The sequence below is a fragment of the Mercenaria mercenaria genome, chromosome 17 (genome assembly GCF_021730395.1).
Source record: "Mercenaria mercenaria strain notata chromosome 17, MADL_Memer_1, whole genome shotgun sequence".
Taxonomy (NCBI): domain Eukaryota; kingdom Metazoa; phylum Mollusca; class Bivalvia; order Venerida; family Veneridae; genus Mercenaria; species Mercenaria mercenaria.
Genome location: NC_069377.1, coordinates 23,084,794 through 23,109,387, shown reverse-complemented (window position 1 = coordinate 23,109,387; position 24,594 = coordinate 23,084,794). Strand labels below are relative to the sequence as shown.

The following is a 24,594-nucleotide window of genomic DNA, read 5'->3' as shown; positions in this document are numbered from 1 at the left end:
AATTCTTTTCTTAATTTTCAGTAGTTTCCCAAATTCTGGAAATCTAAAAATGACTGATTTTACTATGGACAGTGATTTTGTTGAGTCGGCTAAACGATGTAATCGTTTTGACGAGTCCTTGCTATCCAGCGATTCTCTAAGTCTAAATGGACCAAATAACACAGTGAAGCGATGTAGTTCCATTAGATTTCTCAAACTTCAAACAGTTCACTGCAAGAATGAAGTTAAGTTGCGTGAATTCCCTTTGCTATGACCAATATACGATGTAATCTGTCATATTTATGACTTGTAATTGTGCAATACTCGAATGTAACTCTTAAGCATAAATGTGCATTTTATGAATTGCGCAGGCTTACAAAGCTTGCGTAACATCCAGCGAAAGACAAAAAATAGTTCCACAGGGCTCCAGATAAGATGCGTATTAGCGTAAATTACGTATAGAAATAATGCAAATACGCATGTCTAATAATTTCTAAACGTATATAAAATTACAGAAATGCACACAATGCTTTTTTAAAAACAAAATCTGAATCGTCTGGATGCGTTAGGTAACATAGCCGATCCCGATCAGCCTTAATTCTCCCACATTGAACGTATACACGCATCGTATGATTTCTATAAACTTTGCGTGGGTTTCTACACACACACAAGAATTTTGCAGTCAGTAAACGGATAAATTATCGGAAGAAGAAGCTCTTACTGGTTTGTTTAGTTACTACAGATATTAAAAATGATTTTAATTCTTATTTTTCGAGAAATAAACAAATCGGAGAAACATTAAATTGTATTTTCTTGTAGTTTTTGAAATCGAAAGTAGATCGTCTATGTTTGGCGAAACGAAACAACTTTTTTTATGAAAAGATTTAAATAAGAGGTAATTTAACCGTAAACTTCAATGTCAGATACTGCCAATTGCTGCTAAATGTCTTCGTATCATCACAATTTGTAAAATATATTGTTCAAACTGGAGAAAAGTGTAATCGTATCCGTATATAATATTTTGGGTAAATATCGAGCTGTGTTATGAAATTTTAAGAAAAAAAAACTAAAAACAAACTGAAACTGGTAGACTATACTGACAGTACATCAATCATTAGCCAACTCAGGCCATTCAGGCCTTTGATTATTGTGTGTGAAGAGAGATGTACCCGGCTCATAAAACTTTGAAAGCAAAGTTGTTATGTCTTTCAGTGTATCTGTTGAAATTTAAGGCAAGTTGCATTAATGCAGAAATTTTTGAAAAATGTTATATAATATTGTTTTAAAAAGAAAAAACAGCAACCATATCTATATTGGCCACATTTTCTACTGTATAAATTATTTTGGCATAAATTCTTTTTGAATTTCTTGTTAGCTAGATTGTGAAATCATAATTTTTTTTTCTCAAAATATTATTATTATTTAATATTACTGTATTCCATTTTACAACATGGCAGCATTTTAATTTTTTTATTTCATTACAAAAGATATTGATGTAATTCTATCTAATGAATGCTTAGAGTCGTACTGCTGCTGTAACTGTATTCACTTATAAATTAAAATAATAATTTTTATGCCCCCGAAGGGAGGCATATAGTTTTTGAACCGTCTGTCTGTCTGTCGGTCTGTCAGTCTGTCCGCAATTTTCGTGTCCGGTCCATATCTTTGTCATGGATGGATGGATTTTCAAATAACTTGGCATGAATGAGTACCACAGTAAGACGATGTGCAGTGCGCAAGACCCAGGTCCGTAGCTCAAAGGTCAAGGTCACACTTAGACGTTAAAGGATAGTGCATTGATGGGCGTGTCCGGTCCATATCTTTGTCATCGATGGTTGGATTTTCAAATAACTTGGCATGAATGTGTACCACAGTAAGACGACGTGCAGTGGGCAAGACCCAGGTCCGTATCTCAAAGGTCAAGGTCACACTTAGACGTTAAAGGATAGTGCATTGATGGGCGTGTCCGGTCCATATTTTTGTCACCGATGGATGGATTTTCAAATAACTTGGCATGAATGTGTACCACAGTAAGACGACGTGCAGTGCGCAAGACCCAGGTCCGTAGCTCAAAGGTCAAGGTCACACTTAGACGTTAAAGGATAGTGCATTGATGGGCGTGTCCGGTCCATATCTTTGTCATCGATGGATGGATTTTCAAATAACTTGGCATGAATGTGTACCACAGTAAGACGACATGCAGTGCGCAAGACCCAGGTCCGTAGCTCAAAGGTCAAGGTCACACTTAGACGTTAAAGGATAGTGCATTGATGGGCGTGTCCGGTCCATATCTTTGTCATCGATGGATGGATTTTCAAATAACTTGGCATGAATGTGTACCACAATAAGACGACGTGTCACACGCAAGACCCAGGTCCGTAGCTCAAAGGTCAAGGTCACACTTAGACGTTAAAGATCATTTTTCATGATAGTGCATAGATGGGCCTGTCCGGTCCATATCTTTGTCATTCATGCATGGATTTTAAAATAACTATGCATGAATGTGTGACACAGTAAGACGATGTGTCGCGCGCAAGACCCAGCTCCGTAGGTCAAAGGTCCTAAACTCTAACATCGGCCATAACTATTCATTCAAAGTGCCATCGGGGGCATGTGTCATCCTACGGAGACAGCTCTTGTTATTTTATTTTTTGGCCATATTTGAAGGAGAGGGGAGGGAATTATTAAGAAGGGAGCGTTTAAATGGTTGTACACGGTAATCATGAACTTATTTCTAATCATTTTATGAAACCATAAAACATTTTTTGTTTACAGTCTATATACCAGTAAATAATAGAACTGCAAGAAACTGGGCTGCAACAATATATTACACAAATGACAGTAATAGTGGAACTATAAATGTCACGATAGAACAGCCTCCAGCAGAGTATAATTTCACCTTGTTTGAATACAGTTTGGTTCATAGTGGATCTTATGTGCCTTTCATGCTGGAAAATTCAAGAAAGGTAGGTAACTACAGTGTCAGAATTAGTTTGAAATGAGTGACTAAAATAAACAATCTTCATTATAAGACTAACTGCATTTTAGGAACTTGGCTTTTCTTGTTGAATATTCATCCTTGCTTTTTCCCACTTTTGCCCCTGTCCCCAATTTTTATAGTTTGAATAAAAAGTATTATAATAAAACGTACTTGCTGCTTGGTTTTTGAAGCAACCTGTCTACTGTATTTTTCCATTACAGTTTCTTTTTGTTGTGGGCCTACTTTGCAATCCGTGGCTCTATGGCTGTGTTTGGGAATTAAGCTCTGTGCTTCAGGGAAATCTACCTGTACCTTTTATCCTGTACTGTGTATCATGTTTTATCCTGTCACTTGCAGTATTTTCGGCCCGATATCAGGGTGCTGTATATCTTTCTTGATATACCGTCAGTTTACACGTGACCAGTGATATACGGTCAGTTGATCGTGTGACCTTATGATCTATATTCATTGAAACCATCACCATTGTGTTGGAAATGTATGACCTAAGAAAATGAGTGGTCAAATAATGAGTTTTTATTCAAAAACGAAGAAGTTATTGCGATTTTTCAATTGTAACCACATTACTGTGTCGGTGATGACGTCATTATATAAGTGACGTCATTACGAATATGACGTCATTAAAATGGTTGTCGCACACTAATTTTTGTAAAATAAATTGCCAAATATTGAAAAATGAAGTAATGACAAGATAAATAGAATAATAGGTTAGTGCCTAAGATGGAGAAAGTTTATCTAGCTTGGCTCCGGACGTAATCAGGTTCGCCTTCGGCTCACCGGATAGCCTACTCCACCTCGCCAGATAAACTTTCTCCATCTATGGCACTAACCTATTATTCTCTGTGTTCCATCCTGTTTTCCAGAAACACACACAGCGACCTTGCTTTTACTTACAATGTAGTTTGCTGAAGTGAATGTGCTGCCCCCACCCCCTCACCTCACATTCCCCTCCACATTCACAGGTTGTGCTTGATGCTTGTACTATGGGAACAAAAAAAACTTTATATATCAAACTATAAAGGCTTCCGAGTTGTGAGTCACTTGATTTATAAATCATGGTTCAGAGTTAGGAATTGAACCAAGAGGTTGTTTGCCTGAGAAGTTAAGTATTTAAGCGTCTGAGAGATGAACTATGAGGACAGTAAACGACAAGAAGGCCTTTATTGTTTTCATTGTTACAATTGCTCATTGAAATATTTTAATAAAGGATATGCTGGACTTCATGTATCACAGTAATAATGAATTGTAGGTCATGCCACAATTTGAAGTCATGTTATTTATTGCAGGATATTACATATTACAGCCTTTTTCTAGGCTTGAACTGGTAATCAGATTGAGCTTAAAAAGGAATTCTCTGCAAAAGATGTTTACTTTTTCATTTTATGAAAAGGAAAATTGCTGTAGTCAACAGTTACTACTTTTGTCTTTTACAGCTCACAGCAATATTCTGCCAGCTTGCAACTTCACTATACAAAATGTAACAGATTGCAGTTACTTGTATAGCATAGCCTTAAGGAAACTTTATATTTTGGCTGTATTAAATTCAGTCTGCTTGCAATCAAAATTCTGTAAAGTTGTTTTTATTAAGGATATTATTGTGATATTGATACATAAAAGTTAGCAGAAACAGAAACTGAGGAAGTTTGTTAGATTCATCGTGTTTGAACATGATATTTAAGGAAAATATTTTTAAAAAATATAAATACGAGTATAAAATTGTTGTATTGCCATGTCAATGTTAAGCTGATATAAATGTTCATACTTCCCAATGTCTATCTGACCAAGTAGTAAGTGGAAAGGTTGCTGACATTGAATCAACTCCACTTCTAAGCTCAGTGAGTTTGAAACCTGTGTAGAATTCTTTCATGTTGGGTAGCCATCTGTCTCAGCTTGCATTAAATTTTGAAATAATGTGATATACCTCCTCCTTCCAACTATTGTATTTGTTTTGCTGTTGAAGTATCTGTGTATTGACATTGATTCATTATTCAACATGACTTTGTTCTATATCATAAATCACCTTATCTGTAATGTTTACATGCTAACCTGAACATTTTTGAAAAACAAGATATTAATACAGACATTTGATTGCATTGTACATATTTCCTTCACAAAATAGCTGAAGTCTTTGGTGGTCATAAGAAATAAAAACAGCCGAACTTTGTTCACTCGATTTCAACGAGATATTGATATTGCTATCAGTTTTAAATTATTTTTTTTTTTTAAATTTTGATGTTTATCTGGACACATGTCTCTTTAAACCATATTTTTAGCTCGACTATTAGAAGAATAGGGGAGCTATCCTACTCGCCCGGGTGTTGGCGTTAGCGTGAGCATCACACAATTATGTTAAAGTTTGCGTTACCCACCCCAAATATTTTCAAAGTCCATTGTCAAAGTATTTTGACTGAATTATGGCCCCTTTTTGACTTAGAATGTGCTTATTGTAATTTTAAAGTTTGCGTAGCACCCCAAATATTTTCAAAGTCCATTGAGATATTGCTTTCATATTTTGCATACTTGTTTACCATCATAAACCCAGTCTGTAAACAGGAGCAGAAAACTCTATCAAGAATTTTGACTATATTATGGCCCCTTTTGGACTTAGAATATGCTTATTGTAATGTAAAAGTTTTACTCATAGCTTATATCATACTATCAAGCACTGAGAATAGTCGAGCGCGCTGTCCACTGACAGCAATTGTTCAAATTGTGTTAATTCAGTTATGGCAGTTTTGAACTTGATTTGTTTAAGGGCTCTCAAATAAGGATATTTGATCAAATACTGCATCTGTTGAAAAAGAAGTTAGTTTCTTAAGGATGTTTGATCAAATATTTCATTTTTCTTTAGAAATTAGTTTCTTAAAAGATCCTGTAGTTTAATATTTGACATTTTTAAGTGCATTGGTCAACATCTGATTAGGAATTTTCATCTAAATCAGGATGTTTGTTCTTAAATTTTAAAGTGCTAAAGCATTTTGATTGGCATTCAAAAAATTGCAAACACTTATAGGTATTTGATCAGGGGTTAACCTGTTTTCACATTGTCAGGGTTTAGTTAAGGTCACAATTATAAAGTTATTATTAACTTTTGTCATGCTAGACACGACTGATTCTGTCTTTGCAACCAGTGTAGATCATGATCAGCCTGCACCTCCATGCAGTCTGATCATGATCTGCACTGTTCGCCATTCAATCATTATCTTTTTGGTAAGCACCCCTTCTAACAGTCAATGATACTGTCCAAATTGAAAAATGGACAAGTTCATTATAGAAATATAGCATATGGTAAGGGTTAAATAAGGTCTTGCAGCAATGTACTACTTATTGTTACAGTAATTGCCTCGCTACCTACTGCAACTGCCTTGCTACCTGTAAGTCCAAAGGAAGAATTTAATGCTCTAAGTGCCTGCAGATATTTTTCACCAGCATGGTTTATTTCTGTAAAATATTGAACATTTGTAGGGGACAAGTTTTTTTGTTGATGTCATGATTACCTCAATATGAAATTAAATCTCAACAAACATGTAAAATTCCCAGTCATTCTCTCTACATAACTTGACATTGACAAATTTTACATTATCCCCTTAAAATACAGATAGCCACTTTTTCAGGGCAGCATACCCGCAAGATCGCACTAATTTGTGTGTATGAATGTGAGCCTGCACATTCATTTGGCCTAGTTACACCACTTTCTTGATTATATTTTCTGTAAGCAAGCCCTCTGATATAAAGATATCTTCGTTTCTATGTATTTACTATGCTGGTTATTAGATATAAACTGAGTTTCACCCCTTTACTTATCAGGAAAATGTAACATGACACATGATAAGTATTAAAGTATTAAAAGTACAGTTGATATCAATAGCAAATAAAAGTAATTGATTAGACTTGACTCCTGCAGCCAAAAATTCTTGGTTCTAGTCCTAGTACAGTCACAGTTATTCAAGGGAACTCACAGTCTTTGTCTGAACTAGATTCCAGTTTCAGCTTAAATGTAACTGGGCACCACCATTGCCGAATGGTTAAGATCACTGACTTTGAATTACTTTTAGGACACTATTCAGCTGCCTCATGATTCCAAGGTGCCTTGGTGCCTGTGATGAAGAAATACACGGATAGGGATCTAGGGTCTTCTTCCAGCATTTGTTGCTGTGATGTCAGACCCAACAAAAATATGGATCTTCTTTATGGTGTTGTTTTTTAAACTTCTAGGAAATGGTGGTGGGCCCGTAACGAGGGGAAATTTGCATCGTGATAAAAGCAGTGTTTTTTCATAAATACTTTACAATAAACAAGAAAATGATTTAAAAACACATTGTCTTCTATTTTAAATGGTACAGTTTGCTTTATAATATCATGTACATCTAGAAAGGGTTATTTTGGTTGGGATATGTAAAAAATATTTTATTTTTTTTTAGGGGAATTTTAGTCAGAAATAGGGGAAAAAACATACTTTTTTGAAAGGGGAATAGGGCCAAATTTCGGCCCCCAAAATGCCTTAAAAACACTGTATTATTTATAGATGTTTTAAATATAGTCATAATTATTGTTCTACATGTGTATGTATAGAGGCAGACTATACCCCTTAATCTAAGCATGCCTGCCCGCTTAGCTCAGTAGGTAGAGCGTCGGTCTACGGATCGCGGGGTCGTGAGTTCAATCCTCTGGCGGGGCCGTGACTATTTGATAAATGACATTGTGTCTGAAATCATTAGTCCTCCACCTCTGATTCATGTGGGGAAGTTGGCAGTTACTTGCAGAGAACAGGTTTGTACCAAAACAAACAAACAAACAAATAATCTAAGCATTGTTTATTTCATTTTCCAAGAAAGTTGCTGTACGTATTTATGCTGATGCCAAACAGCTTGTAAGATAAAAAATTACTTTATCAGTTTCACATGTTAAATTTTATTATACCTGTTAAACATTTTATCTCAATACAGAAATAAAAGAAATTTACACAGTCATATTGATTTCATTTTCAGACATGGTACCAGTTTACAAGAGTACCGACTGGGGTGTATCAAATTTGGGTAAGTTTATGGTAAAAAGCATTATGTTATACTTTTCAATTAAATACTTAAGGTTACTGTATTTGTATCGAGAAATATGCATGAGTTCTGCAAATATAATAAATAATCTTTTTATAACAATTATGCATTATCTATACCTGTAATAAGTATATTAATGAGGTAAAGTTTGTTTGTTACAGCCTTTGTAAAACTGAAAACATTTAGGAACATTTAAACATGATGACATACATGAAACTGATGTCATAAATGAGGCCACACACCTAATATGAAATTTGAACGTTATTGTGGAAAATGTTGGCTTCAGCTAGGTTCAATTTAAACTTTTTACATGAGTATGTAATAATTGGAATTATCAGTGAGACTGTGAGGGGTACAGCTTTTTCGATTTCTAATTTTTCATGTAAAATATGAAGAAAATTGTAACAGACTGGTCCCTCTTTGTTCTTTATAGTATATATATTTCATGATTAAAACTTAATTATGATTCAAATAATAAAATGAAATGGAACTTTGTATTGTGGTCATCTTCACAATGTCACAAGACGTCTGACATCATTTACATTTTTAGCTCGACTATTCGAAGAATAAGTAGAGCTATCCTACTCACCACGGCGTCGGCGTCTGAGCGTCGGCGTCACACCCTGGTTAAGTTTTTCGTACCAGTCCACATTTTGACAAAGTCTTTTGAGATAAAGCTTTGAAACTTTCAACACTTGTTTACCATCACCATGTCCAGTTATAGGCAAGAGTACATAACTCTGTCAAGCATTTTGACTGAATTATGGCCCCTTTTGACTTAGAAATCTTGGTTAAGTTTTTCGTACCAGTTCATATTTTGACAAAGTCTTTTGAGATAAAGCTTTGAAACTTTCAACACTTGTTTACCATCACCATGTCCAGTTGTAGGCAAGAGTGCATAACTCCATCAAGCATTTTGGTTGAATTATGGCCCCTTTTTGACTTAGAAATCTTGGTTAAGTTTTTCGTACCAGTCCACATTTTGACAAAGTCTTTTGAGATAAAGCTTTGAAACTTTCAACACTTGTTTACCATCACAATGTCCAGTTGTAGGCAAGAGTACATAACTCCATCAAGCATTTTGACTGAATTATGGCCCCTTTTGACTTAGAAATCTTGGTTAAGTTTTTCGTACCAGTTTATATTTTGTGTAAAGTGTTTGACATATGGCTTTGAAACTTTTATATCTTGTTCAGTATAATAGTCTCTATCAATAGGCAAGAGTACGTAACTCTCTCATCTTTTTTGTCTGAATTATGGCCCTTTTTGAACTTGGAAATTGGTTCTGTTTTGTATATGTCCATGTTTTGTCAAGACTATTTGACATATGGCTTTTAAACTTTAAACACTTGTTTATCATTATGATTTCCATCTGTATGCAAGAGTACATAACTCTGACAACTATTTTGACTGAATTATGGACCTTTTTGGACTTTGAAATTTGTTCGTTTTTTTTAGCTCACCTGTCACAAAGTGACAAGGTGAGCTTTTGTGATCTTGCGGCGTCCGTCGTCCGTCCGTCCGTGCGTGCGTGCGTCCGTCCGTAAACTTTTGCTTGTGACCACTCTAGAGGTCACATTTTTCATGGGATCTTTATGAAAATTGGTCAGAATGTTCACCTTGATGATATCTAGGTCAAGTTCGAAACTGGGTCACGTGCCGTCAAAAACTAGGTCAGTAGGTCTAAAAATAGAAAAACCTTGTGACCTCTCTAGAGGCCATATATTTCACAAGATCTTCATGAAAATTGGTCAGAATGTTCACCTTGATGATATCTAGGTCAAGTTCGAAACTGGGTCACGTGGGGTCAAAAACTAGGTCAGTAGGTCTAAAAATAGAAAAACCTTGTGACCTCTCTAGAGGCCATATTTTTCATGAGATCTTCATGAATATTAGTCAGAATGTTCACCTTGATGATATCTAGGTCAAGTTTGAAACTGGGTCACGTGGGGTCAAAAACTAGGTCAGTAGGTCTAAAAATAGAAAAACCTTGTGACCTCTCTAGGGGCCATATTTTTCATGAGATCTTCATGAATATTGGTCAGAATGTTCACCTTGATGATATCTAGGTCAAGTTCGAAACTGGGTCACGTGGGGTCAAAAACTAGGTCATTAGGTCTAAAAATAGAAAAACCTTGTGACCTCTCTAGAGGCCATATTTCTCAATGGATCTTCATGAAAATTGGTCAGAATGTTCAGCTTGATTATATCTAGGTCAAGTTCGAAACTGGGTCACGTGGGGGTAAAAACTAGGTCAGTAGATCTAAAAATAGAAAAACCTTGTGACCTCTCTAGAGGCCATATTTTTCATGAGATCTTCATGAATATTGGTCAGAATGTTCACCTTGATGATATCTAGGTCAAGTTTGATACTGGGTCATGTGGGATCAAAAACTAGGTCAGTAGGTCTAAAAATAGAAAAACCTTGTGACCTCTCTAGAGGCCATATTTCTCAATGGATCTTCATGAAAATTGGTCAGAATGTTCACCTTGATGATATGTAGGTCAAGTTTGAAACTGGGTCACGTGCGGTCAAAAACTAGGTCAGTAGGTCTAAAAATAGAAAAACCTTGTGACCTCTCTAGAGGCCATATTTTTCAATGGATCTTCATGAAAATTGGTCAGAATGTTTACCTTGATGATATCTAGATCAAGTTGAAACTGGGTCACGTGGGGTTAAAAACTAGGTCAGTAGATCTAAAAATAGAAAAACCTTGTGACCTCTCTAGAGGCCATATTTTTCATGAGATCTTCATGAATATTGGTCAGAAGGTTCATCTTGATGATATCTAGGTCAGGTTCGAAACTGGGTCACATGGGGTCAAAAACTAGGTCAGTAGGTCTAAAAATAGAAAAACCTTGTGACCTCTCTAGAGGCCATATTTTTCATGAGATCTTCATGAAAATTGGTGAGACTGTTCAGCTTATTGATATCTAGGTCAGGTTCGTAACTGGGTCATGTGCCGTCAAAAACTAGGTCAGTAGGTCTAAAAATAGAAAAACCTTGTGACCTTTCTAGAGGCCATATTTTTCACGAGATCTTCATGAAAATTGGTGAGAATGTTCACCTTGATGATATCTAGGTCAAGTTTAAAAGTGGGTCACGTGCCTTCAAAAACTAGGTCATTAGGTCAAATAATAGAAAAACCTTGTGACCTCTCTAGAGGCCATATTTTTCAATGGATCTTCATGAAAATTGGTCAGAATTTTTTATCTTGATGATATCTAGGTCACATGTGCTGAAAAACTAGGTCACTTTGTCAAATAATAGAAATAACGACATCATATTCAGTTCAACACTGGGTCATGTGGGGATAGGTGAGCGATTCAGGACCATCATGGTCCTCTTGTTTAACAAGTCAGCGTTTTGTCAAAACTATTTGAACTGTGGCTTTGAAACTTTTAACACTAGTTTATCAACATGATTTCCATCTGTAGGCAAGAGTACATAACTCTGTCAACTATTTTGACTGAATTATGGCCCTTTTTGGACTTGGAAATTAGTTAAATTTTTCATATAAGTCCATGTTTTGCCTAACATATAACTTAACATATTTGCCATCATGGTCACACATTGCCATTTAGTGTAAGACTAATCGAAATCCACAAATACAGGAACATTTTTTGTTTAATCCATTTTTTTTGTTTAGTCTGAAAATCTATGGAAATATTTTGACCCCATTCTTCAATCAATTCTTCGAATAGTCGAGCGCGCTGTCATTAGACAGCTCTTGTTTGTCTGTCTGTCCCCATACTGAGGTAAGAATTTATTGCAAAATGCAAATTTCAGTGTAAATAAGCAAACATTTCAATATAAATAAGAAGCATGTCAATGTAAATAAGCATAAAATAAAAGGATTTTTTTCTCTGAAATTATATGGAATATATCTCAGTTGTTGAGTGAGACAATTTTCACAGTTTCTCAGGTGGTTATAATTCACTAGTGAAAAGACATAAATTAATTGTTATTGTCTCACTTCTCAGTGAGAAATGTTGTATATTCACTCAAAACGAACAAAATTTAATGTCCTTTACAAATGTATATTGTACGTCATGTAATAAGCCAGTACGGTTAGGTCAGTCGGTAGAGCACATGCCTGTGAATCAGGAGGTCACTTAGGCCTATTTGTGACTGTTTGGCAGAAGACATTGAGTCTGAAGTCATTTGTCCTCCACATCTGAATCATGCGGGGAAATTGTCGATTATTTGTGGAGAAAAAGGCTTAGTATTGGTGCAGAATCAAGAAAGGATGGGTTTTTTTTTGTTACTTATAGCTTATATATTTGACAGACAGTGAAATACAGTGTTAAATCTATTAAACAGAAATAACCATTTTATGGTATCCTTATTAAAGAGATTGAGATTTCATTTGTGTACATGTATGTGTACCTGTAATAAATCCTTCTACATCAAAATATATGTGGGCTAAAATTGTCAGATAACTTTAATTAAATCGCTCTGTACAAGTAGTTTAGGAAACACCTCGGTTAAGGAAATGAATATCCTAGACAATGCATTGACTATCATGAATTTATAAATATTAATGTGTGTAATAGAGTACTGCCATCCTGTTTACTCATGATATTCGTGTCAATATTCACACAGCATCTGCTTGAATGATCATTTTGATTGAAATTAAAAATGATAGAACATGTTCTTAAGTGTTTATATTGACTGTTATCAGTATTCCAGGATGGGAAGTATTAATAAAGTCAGTCAATGGGTTCATTGAGGTTGTAGTTTATGCATGAAAATTTTGATTTGATAGTTTGAATTAATTGTTCTGTTGGTTTAAGAAGAGTTTTTCTTAAATTTTGTTAATTTTTGATACTTTTAAAAACTTGGGAAAACACAGTTCAGAATCTTAATATGTATTCAATATATAGAAAAAATTGGTGCCAATGTAGCCATACTAGTAGGGAAACCCTCAGTCCATCAATCAAGGGGTTGGGTATTTCAACCTAAAATAGGCATAAATCTTTATAATGCTGACAGGATTAGCAACTCTTTCCAAATATATTTCAAGTAGTGAACAAAAAAATTTATAGAGACACTTTACAAAACTTGCCATAATCTTTTGAAATACGGCATTAAACCTTATCCTAAGAAGCATTCTCAACTCAGCATTAATAAATTTTTTGCTCCTTATTTGCAGAGTACAGTCAAACCTGTATTAAGCAGCCAGCTAAGCGGGCAACACAATATGGCCATTTAAGACAGGTGGCTGTTTAAGACAAGCTGGAATTTGAGAACAGTTTATTTTGGAAGTTAGCTGACTCAGGCTGCTTAAAGCCAGTAGCTGTTTAATACAGGTGGCTGCTATGGCAGGCTCAGTTGTGTATGGTGAATTTGCAATCATCAATATTTCATATAGGAATTGAAACATTTTAATTATTTAAACTGTAATGCAAAGTTTTTTATCGCTTTTTAGCTCACCTGAGCACAAAGTGCTCAGGGTGAGGTATTGTGATCGCTCACCGTCCGGCGTCCGTCCGTCCGTCCGTCCGTCCGTCCGTCCGTCCGTCCACACTTTCCTTTAAACAACATCTCCTCCTAAACCAACAGGCCAATTTTGATGAAACTTCATAGGGATGTTCCTTGGATGGCCCCCTTTCAAAATTGTTCAAAGAATTGAATTCCATGCAGAACACTGGTTGCCATGGCAACCGAAAGGAAAAACTTTAAAAATCTTCTTCTCAAAAACCAGAAGCCCTAGAGCTTAGATATTTGGTGTGAAGCATTGCCTAGTGGACCTCTACCAAATTTGTTCAAATCATGACCCTGGGGTCAAAATTGACCCGGCCCCAGGGGTCACTTGATTTTACATAAGAAAATCTTAAAAAATCTTCTTCTCAAAAACCAGAAGCCCTAGAGCTTAGATATTTGACATGTAGCATTGCCTAGTGGACCTCTACTAAAATTGTTCAAATCATGACCCCGGGGTCTAAATTGACCCCGCCCCAGGGGTCACTTGATTTTACATAGGAAAATCTTCAAAAAATTTCTAAAAATAAACCAGAAGGCCTAGAGCTTAGATATTTCACATGTAGCATTGCCTAGTGGACCTTTACAAAATTTGTTCAAATCATGGCCCCCGGGGTCAAAATTGACCCCACCCCAGGGGTCACTTGATTTTACATAGGAAAATATTTAAAAAATCTTCTTCTCAAAAACCAGAAGTCCTAGAGCTTAGATATTTGACATGTAGCATTGCCTAGTGGACCTTTAGTAAAGTTGTTCAAATTATGACCCGGGGTCAAAATTGACCCCGCCCTAGGGGTCACTTGACTTTACATAGGAAAATCTTCAAAAGTTTTCTAAAAATAAACCAGAAGGCCTAGAGCTTAGATATTTCACATGTAGCATTACCTAGTGGACCTCTACAAAATTTGTTCATATCATGACCCCCTGGGTCAAAATTGACCCCGCCCCAGGGGTCACTTGGTTTTACATAGGAAAATCTTCAAAAATTTTCTAAAAATAAACTAGAAGGCCTAGAGACTAGATATTTGACATGTGGCATTGCCTAGTGGACCTCTACAAAATTTGTTCAAACCTGGTCCCCCGGGGTCAAAATTGACTCCGCCCCAGGGGTCACTTGATTTTACATAGGAAAATCTTTTTAAAAATTCTAAAAATAAACCAGAAGGCCTAGATCTTAGTATTTGACATGTAGCATTGCCTATTAGACTTTTACAAAGTTTATTCAAATCATGACCCCTGGGGTCAAATTGCCCCTGCCCCATGGGGTTACTTGATTGTACATAGAAAATCTTCAAAATTTTCTAAAAATAAACCAGAAGAGCTTAGATATTTGACATGTAGCATTGCCTAGTGGACCTCTACAACAAGTTTTCAAATCTTGTTTTTAAAGTTACTTAAAGAAAATTTCAACTATATTTTCTCATAATTCTTTTGATTGATTTCTATTATGATCTTTTGACCTTGAAGACTTGTCCTTAAGTGCAATGATAACAGGTGAGCGATATAGGGCCATCATGGCCCTCTTGTTAGGTAATCAGGTCATGTTAACATGATAAAACAGCTCAGCATTAAGAGGGAAACTCGCTTTTTGTCTCTCATACCCTCGTACTGATGGATTCCCTCAGGAATGAGGTGTCGAGAGTGATTTATATAAGTTGTAGAACAGTCAACCTAAATTAAATTAGTATAAACTAAACTATTAAAGAGCTCAAGCACTGTTTCATTTCAGCAAAACTGTCAACAGTGTTATAATGAACAAAAATGCACAACAAAACTTGTCCTTTGTTTAAGGTACTGGGACCTGTAGTGACAGTGCAATTTCATCGAGGGCTTAGAGCGATACTGGTCTATCTGCTTCTGTTTCTTTAAATAGATAGACAAGTTTCGCTCTGAGTCCTTGACATGTCCTTGAAAGGCAATTGGGCATTCTCTGGAAGTAAATGTACTCATTTCACACAGTTTTCTGTAAAAATAGGAGAATTCAGAAATCACACTTTAGAGAATACTTAATTTGCTGATTGTCATTACTGGTCCACCACCTTTAATCAAATTAATTTCATGCAAAAAAGTTGTTGTTTTTATACGACCGTTTGAAAAACGGGACGTATTATGGGAACGCCCCTGGCGGGCGGGTGGGCGGGTGGGCGGGTTGGCGGGCGGGCGGGGGGCGGCGTCCACAGACCTTGTCCGGAGCATATCTTCTACATGCATGAAGGGATTTTGATGAAACTTGGCACAGTTGTTCACCATCATGAGACGGAGTGTCATGCGCAAGAACCAGGTCCCTAGGTCTAAGGTCAAGGTCACACTTAGAGGTCAAAGGTCAAATTCAAGAATGACTTTGTCCGGACCATATCTTCTTCATGCATAGAGGGATTTTGATGAAAGTTGGCACAATTGTTCATCATCATGAGAAGGAGTGTTATGCGCAAGAACCAGATCCCTAGGTCTAAGGTCAAGGTCACACTTAGAGGTCAAAGGATACAAGAATGAAAACTTTGTCTGGAGCATTTCTTTCATGCATAGAGGGATTTTGATATAACTTGGCACAAATGTTCACCACCTGAGGTGGAGTGTCATGCGCAAGAACCAGGTCTCTAGGCTAAGGTCAAGGTTCACACTTGAGGTCAAAGATCAAGAATGAAACCTTGTCCGGAGCATTTCTTCTCATGCATAGAGGGATTTTGATATAACTTGGCACAAATGTTCACCACCACGAGACGTAGTGTCATGCGCAAGAACCAGTTCCCTAGGTCTAAGGTCAAGGCCCACATTAGGGGCCCAAAGGTCAGATCAAGAATGACTTTGTCCGAAGCATTTCTTCTTCATGCATGGAGAGATTTTGATGTAACTTGACACAATTATACACCATCATGAGACGAAGTGTCATGCGCAGTTCCCTTCTTCGATTACTTCCTTTGTTGTTACTATAAATGCTTTATTGTAACTTTTTCATTACTAGTCGTAGGGAAAAACGAGACCACTTTTCTGTAGTACAACATGCATTGCTACATCCAATTTTGAGGTGTATTTTGACCAGTCTCTACCTGGAAAAGATTTTTGTGAGGATTTTCAATTTTTTTTTTTGATTTTTTTTTTTTTTTTTTTTTTTTTTTTTTTTAAGATTAACTTCCCTTAGTTTTTACTATAAATAACTTTTATTGTAACTTTTTTATAATTGCCCGTAGGGAAAAACCAAGACCACTTTTCTGTGGTACAACATAGAGTTTACTTTCCATTTTAGGGGTATTTTAAGGTATCTCTACCTGGTAAGGAGTTTTTTGTGGACTTAAAAAAAAACAAAAACACTTAGTTATTACTAAAAAACCCAAAAAATTTAAAAATTCCATTTGCAAATACAGGTGCTAGAGTAAAGAAATTTGCTGTGACGGGCGTATATTGTGACATTCTTGCACTCTTGTTTTTCAAAGAGATTAATACGCATGTGTTTAACTTTATGGTGGAATTATATTTACATTTGGTAGTTTTGTATTTTATTAATCTAATTTGGATGTTTGAACGTGAGTTGAATGTTTACATGACACAAAAAAATTGTAGCCTTCAACTTCTCAGTGTTTATCGGATAAAAAGATGTTGAATTGCATGTGGCTGATATATGATATGTTTTTTTTCGTATATAACTTCCTTATTTTATTTTCAAATATTAGTAAGTAACACTTGAGCCCCACCATCCAAAGATAAAATCTAGATTTGAAGTATGTTTTATTCATTTTCAGTGTAGGAAAAAAACATTTATCAAATAGTATGACTCAGTTTTGACCTTTTTTTGAAAATGATTTTTATCAGTATGAATTGGCTTTAAGTAGTCAGCTTTTCAACATTTCAAATCTTCCTTCTCCAAGGTAAATGGGTGTAAGGATAATAAATTTAGAAAAATTGAAGTTTATAACACAACTGAAGAGTGTGCTTGCAACATAATAAATATTTTGTTTGATTTAAAGTCATACTGGCACAATATTAGGTCATAATTTATGTGAACTTTCCAGCTTTTTGTTGGTGGAGGAGGTCCGAGAGTGTGTCCCCAGGGGGTTTCTTTCAGGCACAGGATGGCGCCTGAGTAGAACCACCATCCTTTCATGGTTTGCTCATATGAAAGAATTTACATCCCACCCACAAAGGTGGGAGCAAGCGATTCTAAGTCTGCAACTTTAACCCTGCAGACACTGAGGTCCCCGAACTAATAAATAAGGATGTCCCCAAACATCACTACATACCCTATCATTGCCAGCATTCAGACCTTCACTTTTTGCTAGTTTTATTAAATTTGTTTTCTTCAAATTTCATTTTCTAACCTTTTTATATGCCCGCCGAAAAACGTTTTATATGCCCGTTTGAAAAACAGGACATATGGGAACGCCCCTGGCGGGCGGGTTTCGTCCACAGACTTTGTCCGGAGGAAAATTGTCTTCTTCATGCATGGAAGGACTTTGATGAAACTTGGCACAATTGTGCACCATCATGAGACGGAGTGCCGGGCGCAAGAATCAGGTCCCTAGGTCTAAGGTCAAGGTCACATTTAGAGGTCAAAGGTCAAATTCAAGAATGACTTTGTCCGGAGCATATCTTCTTCATGCATAGAGGGATTTTGATGTAACTTGGCAAAATTTTCACCATTATTTTTTTTAAACTGTTTATAAAAGAGCGTGAAGAGGAACAACATGTCAAACACCGGGTATAGTTTACTAATTTAATAAAATCTACCGGTTTCGGTCATATAATGACCCTTTTTTATTAGCTCACCTAGTGAGTTTTTGTGATCCCTTGATGTCCGGCATCCATCGTCTGTCTGTCGTCTATCAACATTTAGCTTGTATATGCGATAGAGGCTGTATTTTTCAACTGATCTTCATGAAATTTGGTCAGAGTGATTACCTTGATAATATCTAGGCTAAGTTCAAAACGGGTCATCTTGGATCAAAAACTAGGTCACTAGGTCAAATCAAAGAAAAACCTTGTGTATGTGATAGAGGCTGTATTTTTTAATTGATCTTCATGAATTATGGTCAGAATGAATACCTTGATAAAATCTAGGCAAAGTTCGAAAATGGGTCATCTGGGGTCAAAACTAGGTCATTAGGTCAAATCAAAGAAAAACCTTGTGTATGTGATAGAGGCTGTATTTTTCAATTGGTCTTCATGAAATTTGGTCAGAATGATTGCCTTGATGAAATCTAGGTCAGTTTTGAATATGGGTCATCTGGGGTCAAAAACTAGGTCATTAGGTCATATCTAAGAAAATACGTGTTATATTCAAATCACTCTGCGTCTGTGGTCCGTCCGTCCGTCTCTGTAGAAACTACTTGGGGGATTTTGACAAAACTTTGTCAGAATGATGTATTGATACCCTAGTTGTGTCCCCCTGAAAATCAGACTGGTTCAGAAATTTTTTAGTGAGTAAAGGCCCTTTGTTTATTTCTATAATTTACATAGATTTATATAGGGAAAAATCTTCTTGTCCAAAACCGCAAAGCCTAGGGCTTTAATATTTGGTATGAAGCATCATCTAGTGGTCTTCTACCAAAATGATTCAAATTATTTCCCCGAGGTCTAATATGGGCCGCCCCGGGGGTCACATTGTTTATATAGATTATATAGGGAAAAACTTTGAAAAACCTCTTGTCCAAAAAACCCCTGGGGCCCAGCGCTTTGATATTTTGTATGTGCATCATCTGGTGGTCTTCTACTAAGATTGTTCAAATTATCCCCCTAGGGTCAAATATGGCCCACCCCGGGGGTCACATGGTTTACATAGACTTATATAGGGAAAAACTTTGAAAATATTCTTGTCGAAACCGCAAAGCCTAGGGCTTTTGTATTTGTAATGTAGCATCATCTAGTGGTTCTCTACCAAGTTTGTTCAAATTATCCAGCTAGGGTCAAATATGGCCCCACCCTGGGGGTCACATGGCTCATATAGATTTATATAGGGAAAAGCTTTTAAAATCTTCATGTCAGTAACCTACAACATTCAAATTTGTCCACATGTATGGTTTTGAGTGGCAAGATGAACCTTGACATGAGTTGACCTTGATTTTAACCTAGTGACCTACTTTCACATTTCTGTAGTTACAGCCTTCAAATTTGGACCACATGCATGGTTTTGTGCACCGAAAAAAAACTTGACATTGACCTAGTGACCTACTTTCACATTTGTGAAGGTACAGGCTTCAAATTTGGACCACATGCATAGTTTCGTGTTCCGAAATGAAATTTGACCTTGATTTTGACCTGGTGACCTACTTTCACATTTCTCAAGCTACAGCCTTCAAATTTGGACCACATGCATAGTTTTGTGTACCGAAACAAACTTCGAACTTGACATTGACCTAGTGACCTATTTTCACATTTTTGAATGCACAGGCTTCAAATTTGGACCACGTGCATAGTTCTGTGTTCCAAAGTAAAATTTGACCTTGATTTTGACCTAGTGACCTACTTTCACATTTCTCAAGCTATAGCCTTCAAATTTGGACCACTTGCATAGTTTTGTGTACCGAAATGAACCTTGACCTTAAGATTAACCTTGTGACCTACTTTCACATTTCTGTAGCTACAGGCTTCAAATTTAGACCACATGCATAGGATTATGTACCAAAACAAACTTTGACCTTGACATTGACCTATTGACCTAGTTTCACGTTTTTGAAGGTACAGGCTTCAAATTTGGACCACGTGCATAGTTTTGTGTTCTGAAATGAAATTATGTCTCCCCCAGGAGACATATTGTTTTTGCCCTGTCCGTCCGTCCGTCCTTCCGTCCGTCCGTCCGTACGTCACACTTCATTTCCGAGCAATAACTGGAGAACCATTTGACCTAGAACCTTCAAACTTCATAGGGTTGTAGGGCTGCTGGAGTAGACGACCCCTATTGTTTTTGGGGTCACTCCGTCAAAGGTCAAGGTCACAAGGGCCCGAACATTGAAAACCATTTCCGATCAATAACTAGAGAACCACTTGACCCAGAATGTTGAAACTTCATAGGATGATTGTACATGCAAAGTAGATGACCCCTATTGATTTTGGGGTCACTCCATTAAAGGTCAAGGTCACAGGGGCCCGAACATGGAAAACCATTTCCGGTCAGTAACTTGAGAACCACTTGACCCAGAATGTTGAAACTTCATAGGATGATTGGACATGAAGAGTAGATGACCCATATTGATTTTGGGGTCACTCTGTCAAAGGTCAAGGTCACAGGGGCCTGAACAGGGAAAACCATTTCCGATCAATAACTAGAGAACCACTTGACCCAGAATGTTGAAACTTCATAGGATGATTGTACATGCAGAGTAGATGACCCCTATTCATCTTGGGGTCACTCTGTCAAAGGTCAAGGTCACAGGGGCCTGAACATTGAAAACCATTTCCGCTCAATAACTAGAGAACCACTTGACCCAGAATGTTGAAACTTCATAGGATGATTGGTCATGCAGAGTAGATGACCCCTATCGATTTTGGGGTCACTCCATTAAAGGTCAAGGTCACAGGGGCCTGAACATTGAAAACCAGTTCCGATCAATAACTTGAGAACCTCTCGACCCAAAATGTTGAAACTTCATAGGATGATTGAACATGCAGAGTAGATGACCCCTATTGTTTTTGGGGTCACTCCGTTAAAGGTCAAGGTCACAGGGGCCTGAACATTGATAACCAGTTCCGATCAATAACTTTAGAACCTCTCGACCCAGAATGTTGAAACTTCATAGGATGATTGAACATGCAAAGTAGATGACCCCTATTGATTTTGGGGTCAGTCTATTAAAGGTCAAGGCCACAGTGGCCTGTTCATGTAAAATCATTTTTTGGAAATAACTTGAGAACCACTTGACCTACAATGTTGAAACTTAATAGGATGATTGGACTTGCAGAGTAGATGACCCCTATTTATTTTGAGGTCAATTGATCAAAGGTCAAGGTCACAGAAGCCTGAACAGTGACTTGAGAACCACTAGGCCAAGAGTGTTGAAATTTAGCGGGATGATTGGACATGCCAAGTAGATGATCCCTATTGCAGCCAACCATCAGTGTCTCTTTGACTTTTGCTCCTGACCCCTATTGACTTCTTGCCTATAGGACTTTGCATTGGGGGAGACATGCGCTTTTTTACAAAAGCATTTTCTAGTTTGACCTTGATTTTGACCTATTGACCTACTTTCACATTTCTCAAGCTACAGCCTTCAAATTTGGAACACTTGCATAGTTTTGTGTACCGAAATAAACTTTGACCTTAAGATTGACCTAGTGACCTACTTTCAAATTTCTCAAACTACAGCCTTCAAACTTGATGCACAGGCATACTTTTGTGTACAAAGAACTTTGTCTTTGAAATTAATCTAGTGACATACTTTCACATTTCTCAAGCTACAGCTTTCAAATTTGGAACACATGCACAGTGTTATGTACAGAAATGAAATTTGACCTTGTTCTAGTCAATAAGTCATGAAATTTGGAACACTCAAAAATGGCACATTGGTGGGCGCCAAGATCACTCTGTGATCTCTTATTTAAACTCAAGAGGCCACATTCTTAGCCCAATCTTAATGAAAATTGACCAAAATATTTGTTTCCATGAAATCACTAGGTTAAACATGTTTACACTGTGAAAGAGTGTTTCTCAGGTGAGCGACCTAGGGCAATCTTGACCCTCTTGTTTTAGATTAACTTCCCTTAGTTGTAACTATAAATTACTTATATTGTAACTTTTTTATAATTGACCGTAGGGAAAAATCAAGACTTCTTTTCTGTGGTAGGTGTTACTTTCAAATTTAAGGTTATTTTAAGGTATCTCTACCCGGTAAGGAGTTTTTTTGTGAATTTAGAACAACAGAAGAATTACAATAATTACAGTAACTACAAAACCAAAGAATTAAAATTCCATTAGCAAATACAGGTGCTAGCATATGTTGTGACATTCTGGCACTCTTGTTTATCTTTGGTAAATTAATTAATGGCAAGAACTTTTGTTCTGGGACTTACATGTTTTCCCCGTCGCATCAGAACAGACAAAATAACCTGAAGCTTAAACCAGTTTTTCATAATTTTCCCAGATGTACTTTAATGTCATTACAACAAAAGAGACACATTTTTTGAGAGAGAAAAAAATCATGTAAAAAATGTCACTGTCACTTTAGGCATAATTGTTGCCCCTTATTTACTTGCTGATGTATTCATTTGGTTATTTTTTTTCTGAAACTATTGTTTATGCTTATATTCATCACACATTTAAGGAAATACACTGATATAAATGTAACAATAACATGTATTTACTTGCAGGTGAAACCAGTGAGAGACGAAGGCCACTGTCCATGTAAAGATGTATCTGGCCAGATCTGTGATCACTGTGTGACCACTAAGACAAAGAGTTTCTCCTTTACGTACAGTAAGTATTTTATACTATATACCTTTGAATAAACTGGACTGGACACAATCCTTTAAATATATAATTTATGGAGTAATGTTTTAGCTCAAACCTAGCATTCATCCTCCTGAATGTAAAATTTCAACAAAAATGGTATGTTGCTTGATAATACTTTTAAGAACACAAGTCATTTTAGCGCCTATCCCCACCCCTTTCCTTCTGGCCGAACCATATCACTCCAACAACATTTTAAAATTTCTAAGTTGGGCCATGTGAGAAACAAATTTAAGTGCTCTCAACATCATAATAAATCTTTTTGCAAAATGTTTATTTAATGTTATTCAGTGTCTGGTAATTTATTAAGGGCTCATTGATTTTTTTCTGCTACCCTATTGCTTTGTATAAGTAAGCAATGTATTTGCATACTGTGGTGTTTTTTTTACTTTGAAACTTTATATCAATATGTTGGCCTGAATGAATAGGTAGTTTCAAAAGTATATTTCTTGTTAAGGAAGCAGAAATTAAACCTGCATGAAAAAGGTGACAGATATAATAACAAATCCACACATCCACTAGCCTATTAGTCCCCTACAGGTCAAGGTCAGGTTTATAGACTATAGATTTGAACCACTTAAGTGACTCGCACTGTATGGCTGTCCTAAATTTTTTGTTTGGCCAATAACTTTGTTTTGATTTTCAAATAACATGGCACAAAATCAGAATATATATCACATGCAAGGCATGACCCTTAACTCAAAGGTTTTTCAAATAGCATTGCACAAATATTCAAAATATATATTGCATGCAAGACATGACCCTTCCCTCAAAAGTCAGGGTCACTTAAACAGAGCTTTTATTTTCCTGTCCACACTATACTTTTTGATGTATAAATGACTGAAAGAAGCTGACGTGTTGTGACTAAGACTAGGACCTCTCATAGGGCAAGGTCGCTTTTTGAGGTCAAAAGTTTCGTCAGTTTTCCGCATGCATGAATAGTCTTTCACTTGTTTTCTCTGTACTTTATATTCAGCTGGTCTGCCTTTCCCAACAACAAGGACTACATCCCCACAAGTGGAAACTGTCAAGCCTGTAAATGTGATAACAACAACTGGTTTGACATCCAAAACTTCTGGAGGTGGAACAGCTACTGAGAGTATGAAAAGATTGACAACGGAGAGTCCTGAAGTCTCCGAGGTGCAGGTTGCCATGGCAGTAGTTGGTACGATACTGGGACTCGTGTTTGCTTTGATTGTTGCAGTATTCATATATATTCGTAAATGCAGGCGTACTGATGGTGAGTAGATAATTCATAGTTTTGTTTTTTGCCGATTCAAACTTAACAGAATTTCTAACGCCTCCTCCCTCCTTTTGTCGGTGTCATTCATATTAGATCTACATAAAATACATTAATTTTGTAAATTTGTTCACACTTTTGCAGAAATATGTGAATAATTAATAAACTTATTGAGATTTGAACAAAATCAAATAATTCAGTGATACCTGTCTGTTCACTGATGAGTCTCTACTCATGTTTAAAAAGTTTCAAAAATACACATGAATGTGTTCTTTTTATTAGATGAGCTTATAACATTTATATGGATACTAAATTTTCACAGAAACATTGTTAAATGTCCAATCGTATTTCATTTTGATTATGATAGGATAAAGAAGTCATTCTGTTTTTGTAATGTATTTCCTA

At 36.4% G+C, this 24,594-nt stretch overlaps 1 protein-coding gene across 1 annotated transcript in view; it reads left to right on the top strand.

Annotated features, from left to right (window-relative positions):
* Nucleotides 1-24,594, top strand: part of LOC123536168 (uncharacterized) — a 53,450-nt gene that overhangs the window by 15,865 nt on the left and 12,991 nt on the right. The window contains exons 6-9 of the mRNA XM_053529258.1: nucleotides 2,755-2,945; nucleotides 7,966-8,013; nucleotides 22,811-22,916; nucleotides 23,926-24,189. Of these exons, the coding sequence (XP_053385233.1) occupies nucleotides 2,755-2,945; nucleotides 7,966-8,013; nucleotides 22,811-22,916; nucleotides 23,926-24,189 (609 nt within the window). The remainder of the gene's footprint in view (nucleotides 1-2,754; nucleotides 2,946-7,965; nucleotides 8,014-22,810; nucleotides 22,917-23,925; nucleotides 24,190-24,594) is intronic.